The sequence below is a fragment of the Aulostomus chinensis genome, chromosome 23 (assembly GCF_037954235.1).
Source record: "Aulostomus chinensis isolate RoL2024-O1b breed Wild chromosome 23, RoL_Achi_v1.0, whole genome shotgun sequence".
Taxonomy (NCBI): domain Eukaryota; kingdom Metazoa; phylum Chordata; class Actinopteri; order Syngnathiformes; family Aulostomidae; genus Aulostomus; species Aulostomus chinensis.
The window spans coordinates 9,131,116-9,154,738 of NC_141342.1; the positions used below are offsets into that span (position 1 = coordinate 9,131,116).

General features: G+C 41.0%; 1 protein-coding gene across 5 annotated transcripts in view; it reads left to right on the forward strand.

The window, feature by feature from the left end:
* baiap2l1a (BAR/IMD domain containing adaptor protein 2 like 1a) overlaps positions 1–23,623 on the forward strand; it is a 30,858-nt gene that overhangs the window by 2,894 nt on the left and 4,341 nt on the right. For 3 of the 5 annotated variants that reach the window (XM_086195698.1, XM_086195700.1, XM_086195702.1), the window contains exons 4-12: positions 11,989–12,050; positions 13,604–13,675; positions 13,841–13,966; positions 17,246–17,398; positions 17,479–17,622; positions 17,837–17,960; positions 18,216–18,429; positions 20,682–20,741; positions 20,821–20,971. In XM_086195698.1, coding sequence (XP_086051824.1) covers positions 11,989–12,050; positions 13,604–13,675; positions 13,841–13,966; positions 17,246–17,398; positions 17,479–17,622; positions 17,837–17,960; positions 18,216–18,429; positions 20,682–20,741; positions 20,821–20,971 — 1,106 coding nt within the window. The remainder of the gene's footprint in view (positions 1–11,988; positions 12,051–13,603; positions 13,676–13,840; positions 13,967–17,245; positions 17,399–17,478; positions 17,623–17,836; positions 17,961–18,215; positions 18,430–20,681; positions 20,742–20,820; positions 20,972–23,623) is intronic. The other 2 variants (XM_086195699.1, XM_086195701.1) reach the window with 1 other exon arrangement.

Here is a 23,623-nt window from a genome sequence, read left to right on the forward strand (position 1 = left end):
ACACACACACACACTGAATTTGTAGATCCAAATATTGATATTGGAATCTAATAGGCATCCTCAAATTAATGCCATTGCTCTTGGAAGATGCCAACATATTTTGAAGAAAAATACAATTAAACTTCATAGTAGTTTGAATGATACGATTAAAATGTCTCCAACAAACATCATATTTTAACAATATGTCAAATTACTTAATGTACATTTATTCTTTCTCTTTGTCAGTTTTATTGAAGAAGGGATACTACTCTGTAATATTATATTTTTCCATTTGCTGTAAGCAGTCAGCTAGCATCGGATAAAGATGAGGAACAGTTGGCTGGATTGTTTTTGGATGAATGTAATACATGCCTACAAACTGTTAAATATTAAAATGTGACATTTAGTGATGTTACAGGTGCTTCTGCTTGTTAATGAAAAAAATAGGATGGTTGGTTGGTTAGCAGGTTTTATTTAGTTTACTTATTAGTTTCTTTGTTTTCAGCCAAAAAGGAATCAGCTCAGGGTGGTAGCATCAGAAGTATCGGTTTCTCTCCTCTCTCAGCATGAAAGCACGATGTGTATTTCTCCAAATTTCAACATTTTCCCTCATCAAGTGACGAAAAATACTTTTCCATCCTCACGTCAGTCACCGCACAAACATTCTGTCATTTTATGATTGCCAGGGATGATCAAAATGCTATCGTACCTGCATGCAGCCATCATCCTTGTTTCAGGTTCATTATGCAAACATCTGGAAACAAACTTAATTGGAGCTTTTGGCACAGGAGCAGCAGAAATTCATTATTTTTTGCCGTCTGCCTCTCTCTGTCTCTCTCTCTGATTGAACTGCTTCCTCATCTCTGTCTGGCAGCCATCAAGCTTGTGCAGGTTGCTTTTCATCCATCCTGTGACTCATCTCCGATTATTCTATTAGTGCTAAAATTCTGAGCTGACCTACTTTGTCCCGCAGACCAAATTTCATGCTATTCATCAGGTTGTTTTTGTATTCTGCTGTGTCACCCCTTAATGTGGGGCTCTGCATTGGCCTCATGTAATCTCGGGCTGATGTGACAGGCATCTCATTATTTGCAGGGTGGGGCAGTTGAAATGGAAAGATAATGCTTGTTCTTTTAGCTCTCCTTTTAGAAAGGAAGGCGTTGTTGTGGTTTTTTTCTGACTGTTTCTGTCTGTTTTTTTATGACATTTACATTATTTCAAGCCATGAAAAACAGTATTCACGGAGCTATCAGTGAGTGACAGGATTAAGTGTCCCTTTAGTGAACATACAAAAAAGGAACAAGGAAAATAGGAGATGAAATTGGCGGCACGTGGTGCAGTGGTCAGCACTGTCACCTCACAGCAAGAAGGTTCGGGGTTCAAATCCCGGCTCGAGCACAGCATCTTTCTGTGTGGAGTCTCCATGTTCTCCCTGTGCCTGTGTGGGTTCTCTCTGGTACTCCAGCTTCTTTCCAAAGTCCACAGACATGAAGAGGGGACGAGGCTGATTGATACTCTAGATTGACCTTAGGCGTGACTGTGAGTGTGAATGGTTGTCTGTCTATTACCCCTTTTCACACTGAAAAACACATGTCAACATGGGTTTTTGGACTCGCATTTGCTTGGCATTAGGGCGCATTCAAGCTTCCAGAAGACCCGGGTCTGAACTCCTGCTGTGAGTGCTGCGTGCCTGTGTTTTTCTGTCTCGTACATCATCGCGCAGACGTCATTATTTCACATAAACGTGCACCAGAACACTGAGAGGTAAACAAACGACGACATGGACGTCGCCAAGTCGAACGTTTGCGTTGTCGTTGCTTGCATTGCAATGTTGTCTCTTTTGCAAAGCATACAAATTCGGCGCAGTTTGGAAAATGTCTGAGCGCTAATGCAGCGAAGGAGGATGGAGTTTTTGGCGAGTCTGGAAGGGAGCCAAAGAAGCTACAGGCGAAGCCTGACAGGCGGCATAGTGACAAAATCAGGATGCGACAGGAAGGTCACATGAAACCTGAGAGATGCGGGTTGCCTTTTTCACACTGCAGGCGAGACGAGCCGGGCCGAGCTGAGCCGCTAAACACCCGGGTTGCTTGGCGAGTAGGTCGACGCGGGTCGAAATGCTGAGTCAACCCTTTCAGAGTGCCCAAAAACCCGCTTTGACCCGCATTTTTGGTGCAGTGTGAAAGGGGCTTATATGTGTTGGCCCTGCGATGGATTGGCAACCCATCCAGGGTGAACCCCGCCTCTCACCCAAAGGCTGTGGGGATTGGCTCCAGCTCCCCGGCGACCCTTAACAGGATAAGTGGAAGAAAATGGATGGATGGAGATGAAATGCTAAATGGACAGACAGCCTTGTCAAAAGAACATCCAGACACTCCCAGAATTCGATCTGATCATTATTAACTCAGGAGACAAATGTATGACTTGCAGCAAAAATCATTTGCAGTTAAAATTTTAGTGTCATACTTCTGGTGTTGATAGGCTATTACTCATGTCAGGTAACCAATGAGAGGTGCTGTGGGCAGGACACTGTTCAAGACAACAGACAGTGCCAGGCGGCTGCAGCAGAGCCAGCCTTATGGATCATTTGATAAACTTAAGTTACAATGGAGATGCAATGGATGAAGAAATACAGATACTGATAATTGTCAAGAATCAGATCAGGATTGCATCTGTTAATCTGCCTGACCAATAATAGGTCAGTAGGTTTTATGTTGGATAGCCTGGATGCTAGCATTGCTATGGGTTCCCTTGACTAAAAGCCAGTGGCATTTTGAAATTGGATTTTTGATTGATGCTGAAAATAAGCACAAACAGAAGATTTACAGGCTACGTACCGATGTGTTTTGTGAAGAATGAAATTTTAAAACACCTTGATCTAATCTGATCCACAGATATTATTACAGGCATTTCACCTAAAGACAATTTAAAAGGACTGCACGGTGGTGCAGTGGTTAGCAGTGGTTCGTACTGTCGCCTCACAGCAAGAAAGTTCCAGGTTCGAGTCCTGGCTCCATCACAGGATCTTTCTGTGTGGAGTCTGCATGTTCTCCCTGTTCCTGCGTGGGTTCTCTCTGGTACTCCAGCTTCCTCCCACAGTCCAAAGACATCAAGAGGGGACGAGGCTGATTGATACTCTAAATTGACTGTAGGTGTGACTGTCAGTGTGAATGGTTGTTTGTCTCTCTATGTTGGCCCTGCGATGGACTGGCGACCTGTCCAGGGTGAACCCCGCCTCTCGTCCGTAGATGCTGGGATAGGCTCCAGCCCCCCCGCGACCTTTACTAGTAAGGAATAAGCGGAAGACGATGATGGATGGACAATTCAAAAACTCAATTTTGAGGCGAGGGATTGAGACTTGAAACAATGCAAATCTATTTCTGGGTTTCAGGACGAATTGATAATCCATGTAGATGTGCACGCTAAACTTGCCAATATTAAAATAAAGTTCATGGACCTTATTCAGTATGATGTCCCTTTTACTTGAAAGTTTGAAGTGCAATCACAAGAATTAATTTTAAATTATCGTATTTTTTTTGCATCTGTCAGTCATAGTTGTGCTCAGCGTTTGGGATAACAAATTTGTTTGGCCACACCTTTCACTTAACAATGGCAGAACAGTTCATTAAGTAATATGTTCACGAATCATGCATGATTGCTCGGTGATGTATTCACCGCAAACACTATAAGCACTGCACAAGATGACGTGTCTTTATGGAGCTTTGTAGTGTGTGTATATGTGTGTGTGTGTGTGTGTGTTTTTGTGAGAGAGAGGGAGAGAGAGTGTGAATCTCCTGCATAATTAGGAAAGAGAAGAATGTTCTTATTAGTCAGACTGACAAAAAATGTCTTCTAGTAAAGAGGCACAAGGAGTCCTGAACTCAGCCATTCCTGGACGAGCTGACAACAAGCCAGTGTGAATTCTCTCACACCCCGCAGCAAGCGTAGTAGCAAACACACTGAATAAACACACAGACAGAGAAGACTGTTTTCCCACCAATGATCCTCCTCATCCTCCATCTGTCTCACCGAAATCCACCGACACGGCGCCTCAAATTCTGTGGAAATGAGGGATTTATGATTGTTTTTTTCTTTCAAATAAATTTTCAGCGTGAAGAAATTGTGATTAAGACATACATATGATGTTTTCCTTTAAGCCTTTTTGGAGGGACACACTAAATGGATAGCTCAGTGCAGACACCCTTCTTTTTTTTTAATCCCCCAGAAACTTTATGTAACTGGACTGGTGTAAAATGCACTTGCGTCACAGTGGTTGGCAGGTATTTGCAGATAGTTACCGGTGGCCTTTACTTCATAGAGTGCTGCTCCTTGTCTGCGGCTCTTTTAACCACATGACAAGAGCTGGTCCACATTTTCTGTTGCAGACTGATGTTGTAATGGATGTGTTCAAGCAATGAGGAAAAAGGCAAAACTGCCTGAAGGCGATACAAAAGAATATAGTTGGTTGATAGACCCGTGTCACTGCTCTCCTGTTTGTGCTGTTTTCATACTCTCACTTTCAAACTCAGAGGAAAACTGGCCATTTTTTTTTCTGTCTGATTTTTTTTTTTTTTGAAAAAGGCCATTTTTTATCATCTAAACAAAAATCCTTGACCTAAGTGGCGTTAAGTGGTGGAAAGAAATGTGGCAGTAAAAAAAGAAACATCATTGTAAATTATTAATTTTTCTTGATGGACACGCATTTCTTGGTGTAACAATGTTGCCAAAATGTAGTATAAAAAAAGCAAATTAGTTTTCTCTTGGCCTTGTTTCGGGTAATGTGGCGTTAAGAGTTCATCATGGTTTAACGTCTTCATATGAGGCTGAATAAACATCTTCTTTTGGGGCTTTTTTTAATTTCAAACTAAAAGAACTTATTCTTTCAGAAACAGTTACCTACTGTGCTCAATTCTTGTTTTATATTTTTATTCTGGCGAGGATTCACAATTTTTTGAAAAAAAATCTTGAGTAACCATATCTGAGGGCTGTGAAGCAATTACAATAATTACGTGATTTTTTAAAGTAATTTATTCTGAATATGTATATTTTCTTTGGCAATCATTTGAAATATTTAAATAGACAATGGTGAATTTTTGAACAAATGGGGTCAAAATCAGTTTGAATGTCCATGTGTTCTGAAATTTGTATTATTGTTGGCCCCAACAATCAAAAATATGAGTCAAATTTGATCTACAAACCATCTCAGTTCACAATTCTATCTTTTTTTTTTTTTTTTTTTTTTTTTTTACAAAACCACTGAGCATGTCCGATGACAGGTGCAGAGTTCTACTTTTAATTTTTGGCAGGTTAAATACATCTCAGACTAATTGCTTCCTTTCACTGGTTAGTCATAGCTCTCAATTTACAAGCTAAATCCATGCATGGGTTCAAGGGACAAGGTCACAGTTGCATCCGTGCTCTTAATGTGTTCATTTTCTATAATGAATTAATCAAAATGACCGCATTATTGTTGACAACCGTAGCTGATCTCATACTGATCGTACGCGGATTGGCCGACTTCCTGAAGCGTGCTGAGTGGCAGCATCCCTCTTCTTCATGCACTGTACCAGGAGCAGATTTTCATCTTCAGACACGGCTGATGATGCTAATGCCACCAGAGAGTAGAAAAAAGTTGCAACATGAGTGAGATTTACATTCAGAGGGGTTGTGTTTACGTATGTGAACCTCATTATTAGTTAGATGACATTGCATAGGAGGACATGTTTTCAGTGCTGTTTCTGCATCAGAGCAATTTCATGAGCGGTTATCTTCGACTTAAAGAAGTATTCTAACTTTGAGGCACTTTAAGTGGCTGTAAATACCACTTTTGTAGTCAGTCATCTATAGTACAGTGCCATAACACATAGCATTCTCTATAAAAATCATATTTTTCTGTGGGGTGTACAATTAGAGAGTTCTTGTGCATGAGTGCATGACTGGACTCCACAGGGAGTTGCCATTCCACTCTGAGAAGCAGCAGGTATTTAGAGACTGAAAACGTTACTGAGGAAAGAACAGCACCATCCACACCCCTTCCACCCTTTCTCCGGGCTGTTTGTCAAGCCTCAGGAGAAATTGTTTTTCCGAAATCTTGAGGTACACTGTCCGCATGAGAAAAATGGCAATGTCAACCAAAGCAATTATTTCCCCGAGAGAATGAGGATTGAGCACAGAGAGACCCCTGAATGTTTCCTGCTGATAGCTTCAGTAACAGGTTTGAGCTTTACAGATGAGGTGCATGTTATGTTAACTAAGAGTTTGTGGCATTTCAGACATCTTGCCTGAGAGCTATTTCACAACAGGTTTTTTTTTGTTGTTGTTTTTTTTGTTTTTTTACAACGGTGCCCCACAGTGTTGCCTGATCAACAGGCGTACATGATGTGCAATTTGCCTTTCGTTACAGACGTCAGCAGAAGCATCAGGGAATCAAAAATAGTTCCCAAAGGTTAGAGTAAACACACTGACTTTACTTCTCGGCGCATATTTTTATTTGGAGAAAACCTGCAGAAGACTTGTTTGTTCCAGCAAAAAAGCAAAGAAGATGCAATGAAAACTGAACAGAAAGACCGTGCTTATCAGGAAGCATCACCAATCCTTAATTTCCAACTCAACCTGCTTGTTTTTTTGTTTTTTTTTAACCACAGGTGAACAAGTGCTGTCACTGATTGTGTACGTCAACGTTTTTGTTTTTTCTTAAGTGACTTTCTGTGAGATTCAGAACCGCAATGAAAACTCAGCGTAGCTGTCGTTTGTGCGGTCGTACATCTTCACAGAATAATATTGAGAATGCAATTTTACATAGCGAGCATTAAAAACTGGTCAAATCTGTAGCTGTCGTGTCATCGCCCACATCTTTAAAAATAAGCCGATTTACAATACAACATTAATGCAAAGGGCAGTTACTCCTTCTTGCTGTCTTAATGAGGTTGCCAGGCAACTCATTGTTTTTAGTTTTGTTTTTCTTTTTTGATTGAACAAACATATTGTCGGGTCGAGACGCTGGTAGATGAATCTTATTTTAAACTGTGCCAGATTAGCATTCCCCTTGCCCCCGGTTTTTAATGCTAAGCTAGCTGCTAACCTATTTCCTCTAAGACATGAATGTTGTCAATCTGTTCATCTAAGTCTCATCAATTGAATGAGGAAGTGCATTTCTCTAGATTTCTAACGCTGTCTAATGCTGTAGCTGTACATCTTCTCATGCTAGCAGTGTGAGCGAATGTCCAGGACCCTAGCTTGAACGTGTGGAGTAGAGTTTCCTTGTCAGCCACACAGGCACAGATCATTTCTTCTCAAAGCAGTCAGCCACTGATAAAAGTAAGGGTAAAAAAGAAGGGTGCAGGGTCCTTCAAAGAGCCCTCTCATTTTCCATTCAATTCTGACTCTTGTGTCGTCACAGCCCAAAACTCTGGGAATGACCCCAGACCTCAATCACTCTCATTTTGCATCCGGCACTAAACTAAAGGTTCTCTGGTACACAGCATATTTCTTTCGAGGGACCTCTAAAAGAGACCCAAAGACTCACTTAGCGCTCAATAAACCATGACACCGGACCATCTAAAACCCCGTCACACTTCAGTCCTTCCACACAAATATCCCGTGATTCTTTCGGACGCCTCACTGCCCACTCTGCAACTCAAGTCGTTTATTGACTTTTACAGATTTCAAGCAGCATTTCAAACAGAAATTACTGTCTGCTTGATTTTAGACCTAATTATTTGAAAGTTTACATAATACGAAGAAGTCTTTTGAATGGCACGCACAATTGTAGGCTTTTTTTCGGGTCAAACTTTTCCTCGTTGCATTAATGAAATCGATTTGAGATGCTCGGGCCTTTGAGTGACTTCGTGAAAAATGATTTGTTTTGTGTGTGATGGCAGGTCATCATTCTGTATTAAAGAAGCTATCACAGCTATCGATCTGCAGCACAAAAGGTAGACATTTGGTATCTAAAATGCCAAAATAGAGTGAAATTAATCTTTATTTGTGTGACATACTGACGATCAATACCCTACTTGACTGGCCATATTGATAGATAGCACTGTCCAAAGTGAACCAAGCTTGCTGTGAGGCTCCACATGAGTGAATTTTGTGTGTGTGTGTGTGTGTGTGTGTGTGTGTGTGTGTGTGTGTGTATTATTACAGCTGTGTAAAACTTTCTACCAAAGAAAACAGCATTTTTTTCAGTACATGTAGTATTTCTTGACAAAACAGTTTCACCTCAAGGTCCGTTCAGAGTGTTTGCGCACCTGCCTTGGTTAGTCCGGTTGAGTCAGAATCAGGTGCTTTTATACTCTTGGTTCTGTTCATCTGGTACCATTCTTCTGTGGTATGACTGTGATCCAAACTTGACCCGACCCAACTTTCAGGCCAAATGTGCAAGATTAAAGCAATGGTTGAGGGGTTTTTTTTTTTGGAAGTCTAGTCCCTATTTGCTACTTTTTATTGCCAGCATTCCAGTCTATACTGCTCCTCATATGTGTGCTGGAAAGTTGTGCAAAAATGAACAAGAGGTCACTGGGGTCACACTCTGTGCGTACAAGCTCACTGAAGTTTACTTTGCGCGCATTGTGGAGGAAATTTCATTGAGCCTCAGTCAGCCTGTACATACAGGAGCGTGACCCCAGTGACCTCTCATTTACTTTTGCTCAACTTTCCAACACTAGTATGAGGAACGTCATGGACTGAGCTGAGAAAGTATTCTAACAATCAACATCATCTCTATCAGGATGAACAATCCTTTCTGTAAACAAGTTTTGGATGCATTCAAAGATGGAGATTACAGCGGTGTCTTTTTTTCTTTTTTTTATTTAAATTCTCGCTCCTGCCCTAGACACCATTACACATTTTGGGTCCTTTGGGTTTTTCTCTGTATGAGAAGAACTCAAACCAAGAAGAAAACCCTCTAAAACTCATCAACTGGTACAAAGCAAACACACTATCGGGGTTAAAATACCCTAGATTTCAGGCATGTGCCTCTTCAACTGCAGATGGGCTCTTCAGTGTCTGTCAGTGGTTAGAATGATGAGCTTTACAAGTCCTGGGAGTGGTAGATACATTGTCAGGATTTTATTTACCCTACAGTGGCTGACAGAAAAAGAATGAGGTCTGACTGGGAGCAACCTAAGGGGTTAGGAGAACTCGAGTGGCATCACGATTACAACATGTGGGCAATAGCTAAGTCAAACAATATTAATGATTGAACTATTATTCAGTCCTGACTCACATAGGTGGTAGCTAAATTTGATCAAGCCTGGGCAAGCCCGTTTCACTCAAAAGTTATTACAAGACCATGACCATCAATTTTAGTGCTGGTTGATATGTGCACAAAGGATTATCAGTGAAAAATCAGCTGCCAGTTTTTGCACTTTCATACTCGACGTCATCTTAAACTGTTCCCTTATCAGACGCCAAACAGGCATCAGCTGTGTTGGCGAAGGGCATCAGCCACATAAATGATGTCACCTGCTGAGAATGGGTGTTGCTCTGCGTCTTATCAACAGTCCCATAAAAGTTGCTTGATAGAAGGTGCGTAAAGAATGCATGACAAGTAATCTTCCTCACAGGACCAGTTTTAAATTCCCAGCTCAGTTATTACAACATCAAAACAATTTTTTTTTCAGTCTTTATTGTCAGTGTGATGACACATTTAGAATGTGAATTTCAATTACGTACATATATTTTCACGTATAGCTAGTTTTTATCGTGAATTTGAATTTGTGCGCGTGTGTGAGTGTTGCGCAGAGGTCATGAGAACAGGTGGAGTAAAACTGAAGTCATGGGAGAATCATGGATAATGTAGTTCTCCACATCTCCACAAGGATCTTTTATCATCACTGTGCCAACATGCGTAAAAATCGGTGTGTGTGTGTGTGTGTGTGTGTGTGTGTGTGTGTGTGTGTGTTTAAAGTCACTCAGGTGAGATTAGATTGTCTCTGTACTTCAAATCCTCAAGAGAGAGCAAATCAAGAACAAGAGCTAGAGATAAGAGATAAGATGAACATGGATAAGCCACTTATTCTTTCAACTACAAACTTGAGTCCAGTTCAGTCCAGCAGACTCCAAAACTTTGAATTGCCAAGTAGAAAACTATACATGGTTTCCTGCGTTGTTTTGTGGGTTTCACACCTCAGGAAGAGTTGTTTTCTTTAAGGCCAACTCTTTTTTTGACAAAATCCCAGAATTTTGTCTGTCCATCCATCCATTGTCTTCCGCTTATTCCTACATTAAGGGTCGCGGGGGGGGCTGAAGTCTATCCCAGCGTCTATGGGTGAGAGGTGGGGTTCACCCTGGACAGGTCGCCAGTCCATCGCAGGGCCAACATAGAGAGACGAACAACCATTCACACTCACAGTCACACCTACAGTCAATTTAGAGTATCAATCAGCCTCGTCCCCTCTTGATGTCTTTGGACTGTGGGAGGAAGCTGGAGTACCAGAGAGAACCCACGCAGGAACAGGGAGAACATGGAGACTCCACACAGAAAGATCCCGTGCCCGAGCCGGGACTCAAACCTGGAACCTTCTTGCTGTGAGGCGACAGTGCTGACCACTGCACCACCGTGCCGCCCCAAATTTTGTCTGTGAATCTGAAAATTTTGCTTTCTAAATCCAAAACTTCCATTGAAGAATTCAAAATTTAGGTCTGTAAATTTTATTGATGAAAACTCCTTCGCAAATCCAAATTTTTTTTTTCATTTGCGAATCTAAAACTTTTCTTTGTGAATCAAGAACTTTTGCTTGTGAATCAAAAACTTCTTCTTGCGAATCTGCACGTTTTGTTTTTCTTAATCCAATCCAAGTTTTGTTTTCTGTTGAATGTCATAAAACTAATGTCGATAGCTTTGGTCCCAAAATAATGTTTTGATGGCAAACCTATTTTATTTGAAAGTGCATTAAAGAGAGTAAATTAACGCTATACAAATCTCAAGCCTCCTCTCCATGGATAGGAGCCTTGGAAGCATCTCAAATGCCTATACAGGGTCTTTGGTCTTTCTCACCCTGAGTAACCCTCTCCAACTTTTGAATACCAGGTTGTTATATCTCGCTGTAGTATTTGCTCTCCCTCAAGCAGGTTTTCACACCTTGTTAACACCCAAAGTGGCACCTGCAGGTGCACAACAGCCTCTTTGAACCTCCCTCCAGTCCTTTCTCAGCCTGTCCTGTCTACCCCCGCGCAGTGTGTTGTTGGGGGTTGTACAAACAGCCACCCCTCCCTTTGGAAGCACAAAGGCAGCATTTACCAGTACGTTCTGGTGACCTTCAGAGGGCAATGTTGTTGTAGCTGCCCGTTGGATCGCAGAAGTACAGCTCTGTATCAGCAGGTCATTACGTTTGTTTGCGCAGACCAGTGTGGGGTGCAGGGAGGAATGTCAGGTGTCGGGTCATACGTGTATTCATTTCTGGGTTATTGGTGGAGACTGTTGACTTTTAGACAATCTGTGCTTTCTTCTTAAGGTATTGAAATCCAAGTATTGAACATTTTTTTCTGTCGTTGTCAGGCTGCCATATGTGTCATCCTTTCATAGGTTTGTGTCCTATAGTAAACCTTGAGTCTAGATTTCACCCCATTGTGATAGAGGTAGCACTATAAACCGATTGTCCACCTCTGTTTACAGTATTGACGTGCTGCCTTTGTGTAATGTCATATGCTGCTCTCTCGGTGAATGGAGACTGTTCTGTATTTGACTACACAATACCAGAACCTTTCACAGAGATGACTTATTGACGGCTGTTCAAATATTGAAAGGAGATAAGTCATCTGTGCAATATATACTGTAAAGATTTATGTACATTTCGATGAAACACACTTAACATCCCCTTCGAGAAACTTTTTTTTTTTTTTTACATGGTGCTGCTGCTCTTTTTCCGGTTATCCCGTTGTCTGAAACTGCATCTTATCACATACAGCTTTTGATTTTACTTTCTGTCATGTAACTCCCTTCCACCAGCATCACTTGCTTCCTAAATGAGATATCTGATTCACAAAATTTCACTCCGGATGTCTTTCTAGGTGTGGTTCTTATGGAGATCGCAGAGGCCCACAAGAAGGTCTACAGTGAACTGGAGGAAAATGTAAGTGTGCCTTAAAAGGCCTTTTTATATTTTTCTCTGAAGAAATATATTGAGTTGATATGATTAATATACACCAGTTGGACATTTGTTATGATACTGGAAGGATTTTTTTTAGGAGAAATACATAATTAAACTGATCATATTTTGTTCAGATTCTAATGGAACAAATAGCACCTGAAATAAAGGTATTGGCGTGTAGAGGTGTGTATGGACCAATCCAATACTATGTCATTTTATTTTAATATGGTAGTTCTGGCAGGGTGTTTGTAGAGTGCAGCACTGCTGAAGTTACTTAATGCGATTGGTTGGCTGATTCGATCGGCTTCTCGCTGCAACAGCGCCAGGATGTGAATAGACATGAGTCAAGACCACCCCTTCTGTGCAATCTCGTCCTCCCTGTTTGGTCCCACATATGACTGTGATTTCTGGTCCTGTTCTGAAAGAGCAGCTCCTTGAACTTTTCCATCAATCCTGAAATGCCATAAATATGCAGGACCACACCAAATGCATGGCTTGAAATAGACTCCCCTCCCCCGAACGTTAATTAGCTTTCAAGGGGGTTGCTGCACTCATGACAATTGAATATGTTATTGTGCCAAAAATTAGACAAGTAGACAAAGGAAAAAAAACATCCTGCACCTTTTGGGTCAGTGAGTTTCTTAATCAGTTTTAAATGCCACCGGACCTCCATCCGGACAAAGCAGTTGGCCTAATTAACAAGGCCACCAATAGATAATTTGTGTGTATTTCTCTCCATTCTCCACATAAATATACAGGACAGCAGGATGTATAAATCAGTATTTCAAACAGTACTTCAAGTCCTACATCAGGAAAATTAAACCAGCACAGCTGATCTGAAGGATAAAACGTCTGTCCTGTTTGTTTTATTGATCAGTTTTGTGCATTAACCTGTCACCTTCTCCAGGGGAGACCAGACGTGCTCGTGTTCACACAGTTGAGATGATCTCTGGACATGTGATCTCCATTACCTTTTCAGCTCGTGCATTTTATCCTTGTAAAGTTTGGTAACAAAAGGTGAACGACAGTTGAAATGCTACATCCATCCTGCACCCTTCTGCCTCCGGGAGAAATACTATGAATACCATATTGAAGCTATGAGTGAAATGCAACAAATGTAATAAGTGTTTTGGATACAAACATACTACCCCAAAATACAAATAACCTGGTGCATAAGAAAAACGTCCTTTCGTCTCCCTGAGTTTTATTGTGATAATCCAGATTATAATTTATCTGTGAGAGTTGTAAATCTTTAACCTTAACATGCTGATAAACCATCCCTGTCAAGTAGCTCTCAAAAACCCATTATCATGCATTCCTCTGGGTCACTCCACTCTTATCTCAATATCACCCTCCAGCCATGTGACACAGCTGTGCAATGTGTTCCTAACGGCGTATGCGTGTTGCTGAATAATGTACGCTGTAACCAACGTGAGGTGTGTGTGTGTGTGTGTGTGTGTGTGTGTGTGTGTGTGTGTGTGTGTGTGTGTGTGTGTGTGTGTGTGTGTGTGTGTGTGTGTGTGTTCTCTCTGCAGTTCAAGAGATTCCACCAGGAGGTTGTTGTTGAGCTGGAGAAGAAGACAGAAATGGATATTAAATACATGAATGTAAGTGGCTCCATGGAGCCTTCTTGAAAACATCTTTCACAAAGGTCAAACTTCCTTTTTGCAGAGGCATTCTTTCAGCTTCTCTGCACTTGTGGAACTTTTACATGATTAAAAAGTGCATCATCTTCACTTGTCTCTCACTTTTCTTACAAATATCCCCTGTAGGCCACCTTCAAGCGCTATCAGTCAGAGCATAAGCTGAAGCAGGACTCCCTGGCACGCTCACAAACAGACCTGAAGAAGCTCAGGCGGAAAAAGCACTCCACCAAATATGAGATTAAAGAGAACGAGGTGAGCCAGAAACCAAACTGACAGGATATTCTTCATCTGAGGTTCCAGTGTGGTCACCTTTGAAAGACACCACTTCTTCTAAATTGTCTGTACACCGTAAGATTTGAGCCAGGTCCGATTTTTGAGCAGCAAGCCTCCCCCTGAATTTCAGCCTCACCGTACATAGTTTTCTCCACAGTTTAGAGGGAAGCTCACTGTGGCCCCATCAGCTTCTCTGGACTGATGGTCCTTCATCCAAATGAATTTCAGACATAAACAAAATTTTGAATGGCTGTCTCATGATCTTGCATAGTAGAATCAGAGCCACGAATCATTTCCTCAACCCATAATGCTTTTTTCTTCTTAAACCAAACGGCAGACAGCCTATGAAAATGCAATGGCAACAACATGGGCGCCCGTCTTCATCCGATCTCAAAACATGTGACCAAGAGAAAGTTTGGCTTCAGCTGCTCATTCACATTGAGAAATTTTCATGAAGGTGAAGTTGAAAGGCCCTAAACAACACTACTGGAGCTTTCAAGCAAAGCTTATACTGACAATAGTTATCGGGTGCCTACCAGCCGTACTGTTTTAGATGAAGAATTTTCAGCTCTGGCTGTACATTATGTACACTACCTCAGTATACTGTGTGAGTTGGAATTCTAGGACAACTTCCCTAAAGTTGTACAGTTCATGCTCAGCTTTGTTCAGAAGGTGCAACTCTGACACCTTGAAGACAAATACTGTGCTTTTGAGGTATCACATGCACTTTGGAGGAATATTCTACTTACAAATACACTTCTGTTTTTGTGTGTGCACTGTCAAGATGCAGTACCTGTCCTACATTGTTCTTACAAGCACGGCACTGTTCTGTGTCTGTGTTCTGCTTCCTGTTCAACAAGTGCTCATCTTAATAGCTCTCATGACATTTACATGCAAAGGCAACCGAGAAAGGACCCGGTGGGGTTTTATAACAGGCACAGGTTGGGTTGTGGATATTAAATTCACGATCTTGCATAGCAATGACAGATATGTGAAATGAATGTTCAGACACATATTCATAATAATCGTGAAACAGTGAAACGTGCCACTCCACCTAGAATTAGCAGGAGAACACCATTACACCTGCGCTCGGTGTGCTCAGCCTCAGATAAAGGATTGTATTTTCATATACACACCATGACCGATCACATGTATGCAGGCACAAACACGCTTCCAGACCCTGCTGAGATTGAGATCGTTTCACACAGAAAGTGAGGATCCCGAGAAAGACACAATGTACATGTTTGTCATTAAAATCAAACGATATAGAATAGACCTGCAAATATAATTCTAGTCATCGATGTGGAAGTCATATTTTACTAAGTGAATACTTTGTGGAAGTTATACTGGGCATGATTTGTATGTTAAAATAATAATAATCAGTTTTCAAGATGAGATCTTTCCCCAAAATCATTTTAGGATTTTCTGATGTAAATTGTTGCAACATTGCTGTCATTTTGGCTTTAGCTCACTGTTATAAAGTGGAAATCAATTCATTTTTTGTCATTCTGTAAGAGTAGTTTTCAGTGGAACTTGCTGCATAGGCTTAGGCTACAATATCAAATCAGCGCTTGCATACTCACCAATTGTGACTCTGGATTATAAACCAGTATTGATGATGTTCCTGGTTCTGGTATCAGAACAGCTCATGCTTTCATTCCTGCTATTTATGAGTCAACTATTACTAACTATTTAAACCCAGTCTGCAGACAACTTTTGGCGACTAATTGCCTAAATCTGTGTGCATTGTTAACGATTTTTAAAAATGTAAACTGGTTGTGAGAACACGACTGATGCTGAGTTATGTCCGACTTACAGATTTTCTTAGATGGCTTTGAGTGGCTGCTTCTGGTGTTAGATCTGTTATTGATTTTCTTTTAAGTTTGCTATGATAGCCTTTATGAGCCCAAGTTGCTCTCATAAAGGCTAACGTTTAGCATGGGAAGTAGACATTGAAACAAAATTACAAAGAAGCGTTGCTGCTGAGTGAACAGAGGTACACATATGTGACTTTGAAGTTTTACTGCTTAGACGTTGCCTTGTTGTGAGCTTTTAAATCAAAGGATCTGAGTGATAAATGTGTGTTGTCAGTGTGTATTTCTGTCCCCCAGCAGCCAGCTGTCTATAACAGCACAGACAGGGATTTGTGCTGTAAATCAATGTGTTGAGATGAAGGAGGGGATGTGCTGCAGTAAAAGGCAGGCTGAGTAATAAACGTCTGACTGTTGTTTTAATTTATTGAACATTCTCATGGATTCACTTAGAAGATGGATGGTTTATAATAAGCCTGGCTAGTGTAGAGATGATTATTGAACAGATTATTATTCAGTGATTGCAGCATTTAAGGGGCTGGGGGAGGAATTTAGACACTTGACTTCCATTTCTGCTGTATCTTTCCCCCCCTGACACACTTCAATTGGTATCAGTGTCCCGTTTATCATTGCACTTGAATTGATACTTCGTTTTTTATCTGGGTGGAGCTCCACAGACTGAGCTGAAACAGGGACCCCTCCTCCTCCTCTCAGGCAGTTTATTCATCATCTAGTGAACCACTGCCAGGCCAACTGCCCAGCTTTCTAATCATGCAGTTAGGTCCTGTTTGCCTGCTCTCCCACTGCTCGCACAGAGTCTAGGAGATTTGGGATGCTGTGAAAATAGGAGAAGAGGAGCACTGATTCAGCGTCTGACAGCCAATGGGGGGGGGGGGGTGCAGACAGTTGAGGAGAGCCCTTAGAGACAGGCTGCTTTACTGTCGCCATGACAGCCTGGGGAAGATTGAAGAGAAAGGGGGGTGGTTGGGTGTTTGATAAAGGGACAGAGGGGAGGTTGAGAAGTTTGATATGCCAAGTCCAGTCTATCATCCACACTGCATGACAGGCAAATGTCTCTCTGTAGGGAGGGTATGTCTTCAAGTAATTTGGTTTCCCGCCAGGCTAAGATCAATCCACAAACAACTGGAGACCCAAATAAACTCATCGCTAAGTGTAGAGACTTTGATTACAAAGCTCATTAGTGCCTCGATTTGTAAAACTATCCTGGAGACAGTAAGATGTGGCCACTGAGTAAGCTTTAATCAGTTTTTGCTCTTAGCTTGTTTTTCACTGAGGTCTGCATTAATTCTGCAAATTACTCCCTGTTGATACCATGTAGAATCGTTCTGTGTGCCTCTAATTCTTGAAAGAAATGACAAGAAAGTGAAAACACCAAAGAGAAGTTATCCATCCCACACCTTATGACCTTCTGTAACCCTGCCTGCAGTATATGGAGACCATTTCGTCACGCCAGATGGACATGCAGAAGTTCATTGCAGACGGCTGCAGGGAGGCTCTGCTGGAGGAAAAGCGACGCTTCTGTTTTCTTGCCGATAAACACTGCATGTTCTCCTATCAGATTAGTAACTTCCACGATAAGGTAAGAGTGAACAGAAGAGTAATATAGCCAAGCCAGATTGTTGGTTCAGATGTTTAACTACCTTAAATTGGGGTCTCCAGGCTAAAGAGATACTCTCCTTGAGGCTTCCCAGCTGGCAGGAAAAGTGCTGCGACATCACCAAGGTGCCGGACACGGTGATGTCTATGATAGACGAGCTTTCCAACACTCCAGAGCAGTCGCCCCTGGTTCAACGCTACAACATGGTGAGTATCAGCTGGTCATTTAAACTGACTAATATTAGCTGGCTCAGCCGTGGCGCACCCTGCATCTGCTTTTGTTGTTGTTATCTTTAAAGTCCACAGGAGAGGAAATAAGCTCGAACATGGACGTTAGCCTTGCATATGTATTTAAGGTCCTATGAGTTTAATTTTGTCGCATTATTTCATATTCTTATCACGTTATTTGTCATCCCCTCAGAACAATGTGGAGACAGTGGTGCCCCCTCCAGCACCACCAGTAAAAGCCCAGTTCAGTCCACTGGTCAACATGTTCAACCCTGACCCCAGATCTCCTCTCACCTCCTCTTCAGATCAAAATTCAGGTATTTCTAGCTTTTCACAAATACACAAATCAATACAATAATTACCTTTTTTACTGAAATCTCTCACAGCCCCTTATAGAATGGCAAATTGTGTATGAATTAAATAAGGTGTGAAAATAAATGTCTTTTAGAGATGATATCAACGCAGTGAAAATTAGATGAGCTGATCCAGTCTTAATGCTAAGCTAAGCTAAGAACATCATTTTTTTAAGCATTGAGAAATCTCTATTTCTTACATCCCTTGACTTCCTCCAGACCAGGGCAGTCTTGGTGAGGGTAGTCTGTCCAGGTCCACATCCCAGTCGTCTGGTCTCAACGTTGGCAGGAGGACCCGGGTCAGAACCATCTTTCCCCACACAGCAGGCAACAACAACACGCTCCTCAGCTTCGATGATGGCGACGTCATCACCCTGCTCCTCCATGAAGAGAAGGATGGGTGGCTTTATGGAGAGCTGGAGAAGACAGGGCAGTAAGTACTGTGTGTTTGTGTGTGTGTGTGTGTGTGTGTGTGTGTGTGTGTGTGTGTGTGTGTGTGTGTGTGTGAATTTATTAATCTGTATGTTTGTGACCTGTTTGTAAAGACTTTAAGTCATCAGTTGGAATAACTCGATTTTGGGACACATTTGCTGAAATTAACATATTCTTCAACCTGTTGTATGAAGAGCTGGATAAGATGTGAAGAGTTTTAAGTCCAACATAACATGTTAAAAAGATCATTTTTAATAGGACAGGAAAAACTGTTTTGGACTGGGTTCGTTGTACAGTCTGTAACCACTGACACACCCACACAAGGAAATGTACTTTCATTCTGACAAATATGTAGCAGCACTGACACACAGGCGTTTTTCACATTGCTCAGGTGGCCATACAAGTTTCTACTTTGTGTTTGTTAATATTTTGTTTTGCTTATGCACCATGCCTAGAAACACAGGAGTATGTCAGCTATGTACAACATGAGCATCATAAACCTCTCTCTCTCTCTCTCTCGCTCTCTCTCTCTCTCACACACACTCACTTCCTTAACAACACCATCCAGTGCACAAGTCCTACACACATACACACCTTTCTTGCATTAACAAGTGAGGGAAATAAGCTATATTTTTTTAAAAAGTAATTCAGTTTTCGCACTTGAAGTGATTGAAGGTTTGAAGACGTTTCAGGTTCATGTTTTGTTTTTTTTTTACTCTATATTTAGCTGCACCTTCATAATTCTGCAGTAATTTTCTGCTCCTCGCTAGATCAATTAGGACTCATTATTCTGCACAACACATTGCAAAATGTTCATAGATTGTGTTGCTTATTTTTTTTATTCAACAAATGAATGCCTCATCTTCTCCCTGTGTGTGCAACGCGAGTGAATGTTTCGTTAAGCTGCTTTTGAATTGATGAGTTTAATGCAATCAGTTCCTCAAGAAGAGGATACATCACAGTACACTCTGTTTCTTAGCAACAAATCCATTGCATCGGACTGATGAGCCATCTTTTTTCTCTGGACGTGACTTGGAGACAACTTCCCAAAAACAAAAAAAATGTGTCTGTCATGTATATTGTGGCTGTTGGGTTCATCACGCTCAAGCATATCTTCTACTGCTTTGATTCTCAACCAAAAACAGCGTTCTTGTCATCTGAGAGAGAGAGAGCGAGAGAGAGAGAGAGAGAGAGGGAGAGAGAAAGAGAGAAAGCGAGAGAGAGGGGGGAGAGCATTTTGAAATGTCAGAGAGGATGGAAAGCACAGGTGTAAATAGTGCTGAGAGTGTGCATGCTGGCTCATTATCAGACAGAACAAAGCCCTTGTTAATGTTATCAGCAACACTTACCACTCCTTCATATCAAAATGTCTGCTGTGAAAAGGCTTGCGATGAATGCCAACGTTAGTTTTATTTAATTCACTATAGTACTGAAAGACTTCCAGCATTCTTCAGGAGGCTTGTTTGTCGTCTTGGCAGAGTATACCCTTCTCACTGCAGACATTTTGACCTGTCACACAGGTGTAAATAATGAAATTAACCGCGGCTCCATTCCATTAAGTGTCTCAGCTCTGGCGCAGGAACTCTGTCTTCCCCAGTTGGACAAATTCAGACGTCTTCTGTTAAAAGGGTCTGTTGATATGAGGACATCATATTATGTTATTATGCAAATATCTGCAAAAACGGTGAGCTCAATTATTTGGTCTATGAAATGTCCAATAATGGAGGTAAATGCTCATAATTTTAATCACGTTTTCTGTCGAAGGAGTCAGAGTGTTAAAAAAAAAAAAGAGCAAATTCATTGTGACGTGATTGCAGAGTTCCTCCTTCTATTTAGTGTCTGTCTGGTATTTGCCTTGAGTATGTTAGAAAAAAAAAAGCTTTCCAGCAGGTTTTGAAAAGACTGTAGGTCATGTGCTAACGACAACAAGCTAGCAGACTATGAATTAGCTTAGAAGCTATTGCTATGCATGTGCATATTCCACGACTCAGAGGAATTTCTCTCAGTCTTCACAATAGATAATTTGTATATTATACAGTTATGAATAACAAACAAATCTATGCTAATGTTTTGGACAGCATATGTTTTGGGGTGATTTTGTCTGTAAGGTTGCAGATCATTGCTTGAAGGGAAGTGTAAGCATTTTCTTTCATCTCAACTGCTGTGTAGTTAAAACTATTTATGTAATTAATCAACTATGAAATATTATATGTTTCTATAACTCTCTCTAACATTGTGGTGTACTTTTCTTAGGCGAGGCTGGTTTCCATCATCCTACTGCAGGCCCTGTACTGACCTGCTGATGTCAAATAGGTAAGAAAATGTTATAATCTGACAGGTTTTATTTCAGAGGTGATTCTGGATGGGTGATCTTTGATGTCATGTGTGGCAGCAGCAATGTGGGCACACCGGTGCGTAGTCCGAGTGTGGCCAGCCTGCCTGAGCAGGAGGAGGAGGAGCCAGTGTTGCTGCCACCGCCCGACTACAGCGATGACCCCCCCTCCATGCCAGTGGTCCCCTCGACACCATCGCCTCAGAACACGGTCAGTACCAGAACCTTCAGTAGTACAATAGTCAAATCTGTATTTATTGAATCTCTATTTTCTCCTCTGTTTTAAAACATACCCTTTTTATCAGCCTAAATATCAAAGGTGTTGACACAGTTGATACCAGTTGGAAAGGACATAGTGTCACATTTACTGTTGTAAAACTCCAACTGTACTACAAGTTGTAGTACAGGGTTTTATACTTTTGATTTGCATTCCCATTTATCTGCTTTCTGAAGTGAAATAACAAAATAACCTTAGCAGCAGAACACTGCATTGGGTGCTTTGCCTGTTTGAGCTGATTTGCATCCTTTGGTTTATAGCACATCACTAACTGGTAGAAAAGTTAGGAGCAGGCTGCCGTTAAATGCTGGGCTTAATTTAAGCTTTCAAGTTCTTGTTTACCTAAGAACTTTATGAGAAAAGACTCAACCAAGACAAAAGTTAAACAAAAAAATCACGCAATAAAAACAAAAATTGTTCAAAATAGACTCAGTAATAACGAAGCACAACAGATGGGTGTTTGACATGATTTCAAAGTAATGGCTTTACATGTCCTGCTGTAATTTGACAAATAATGAAGCCTTTTTGGTCACAAGAAGAGGTGTGATCCTCGGTTAATTGTAGCTACAAGGTATTAGATGTGGCTGGCCTAAAATCTTTTGTCTGTTTAATTATGTGTAAAGAACCATTCAATTAAATAGACATGCAGGTGATTAAAATGTTGTTATGTAATATGACTGACTTGTGTTTTCAATACAGACCAGTAGTTTTATTTTACATTTTAAAAGCATAACATTCATGGGCGGCATGGCTCAGTGGTAGAGTGGCCGTCTAGCAACCAAAGGGTCGCTGGTTCGATCCCTGACCACGGTGACCATGTCAAAGTGTCCTTGAGCAAGATACTGAACCCATAATTGCTCCTGATGAGTAGGTTGGCGCCTTGCAATGGCAGCCTCCACCGTGAGTGTGTGTGAATGAGATGACACTGTAAAGCGCTTTGAGTCCTGCTAAGGTTGAAAAGCGCTGTATAAAATAGAGTCCATTTACCATCCATGAGTCCATTCATTTTTGAACAGTGCTGTTTGTAAGCACTAGTCGTTCGTCAAATTCATGCACGCTCCAGCAGCATATCACCTTTTCTTTTTCTTTTTTTTTTAGATGACTTAATATATTGAGTCTATATAATCTAAAATTATATTCATTAATTTGCTTTGTTTGCTGATAATATTGTCTTGGTCCAGCACGTTTTTTTTCATCCTACGATGTTGGACTGACTGTAGACGGGACAATAAATTCTAGGTTGAAGTATTAAAAGTTATTATGCATTATTATGCAACAGGATGGGTTCACGCTAGCTGTGAAGCATGCAGTGTCTCTAGCATGCAAATATATGTGAGCTCATTACGTATACATAAGACATACATAGCTAGAATGTGTTTTGAATAGAATGTTAAAACAGTTCTCCTTTCACATTCTGTTCATAATTTTAGTTCTATTTTGAATATTTGAAATGTTACACATAGTACCTTTGAAAATGAGACATTTGCGGGCACAATTTGTATTTTTTTTTACACAAATTGCCATGATGTGTTTACCTACAAGAAGCACAAATACAATGGAGTTGTAAAGTCAGTGAAGTGATTAAAAAATGTCAGCAATCATCGATTCTCATCAGCCATCAAAAGCTAATGGTCATACAAGACCAAGTAAATTAGTCACAGCAAATCCCCTGATATTTGTTAGTGTTTTTTGTTTTTTGCTTTTCATTTGTAAGATGAAGGATTTACCATTTATTTATTTACTGTTTAATTTATCTACAGGTAACATAATAATGCATTTTGCTAACGGGTTCCAGGCTGGCAGATGACTGGCACTTTCCACATTTAAGTGTCCGTAACGTTGGATGTCATGGCTAATAAATGTCCCGTGTTTCCTGTTGGGATGTCTTTATGACCATTGCTTGATTGTCAAATTGTCCGCACCCACATACCATCACATATTTCAAATTCTTAGTGTGACTGTTAATGTGTCATCAACCTGCTGCATGTTCATGGCCTCCACACCTTCAAAACAAAACGAAGAAAAACATCCTTAATTCCTCTAATGACTTAAAGGAAATATTCTATATTCAACTGCATCATTCTTTTCTAGAAGATTATGTGTATTGATTTGTATTCTCTTTGTATTTGTATTCCCTTTTTTTTGCAACTAATGAGGACAATTTGTGAAAATTGTAAAGTTTTGTATCAAGACACGAGGGTTTCACCTCCATTCTGTAATGAAGGGAGAGACTGGTTGATAGGAAGAGGGAGGCGTAGAGGACAATAGGGTACAGACATAATTTCAATTCGTGGTGTGTCAGCTGATAGAGAATGAAGTAATATGTGTCTGACCAGCGGACAAACCCAGGCGCACTTCTCTCTCCGTCATCACCTTCCTCTCTGTACTTGGTGTTCTCTGGATCTGCTGCCTCAGGGTTTTCCATGAAATACACCGTGATAAGCAATAGGGTTGGAATCCTGGTGCTTCCCACACTTTCAGCTTCTCATATAATTCATGTCGAATACGTTTCTCTTCATAAGTCACTCTTCAGCCGTTGTTCAGGTGCAGGTCAAAGGCTAACAGTGCTCTTTGGGTTTGATAATG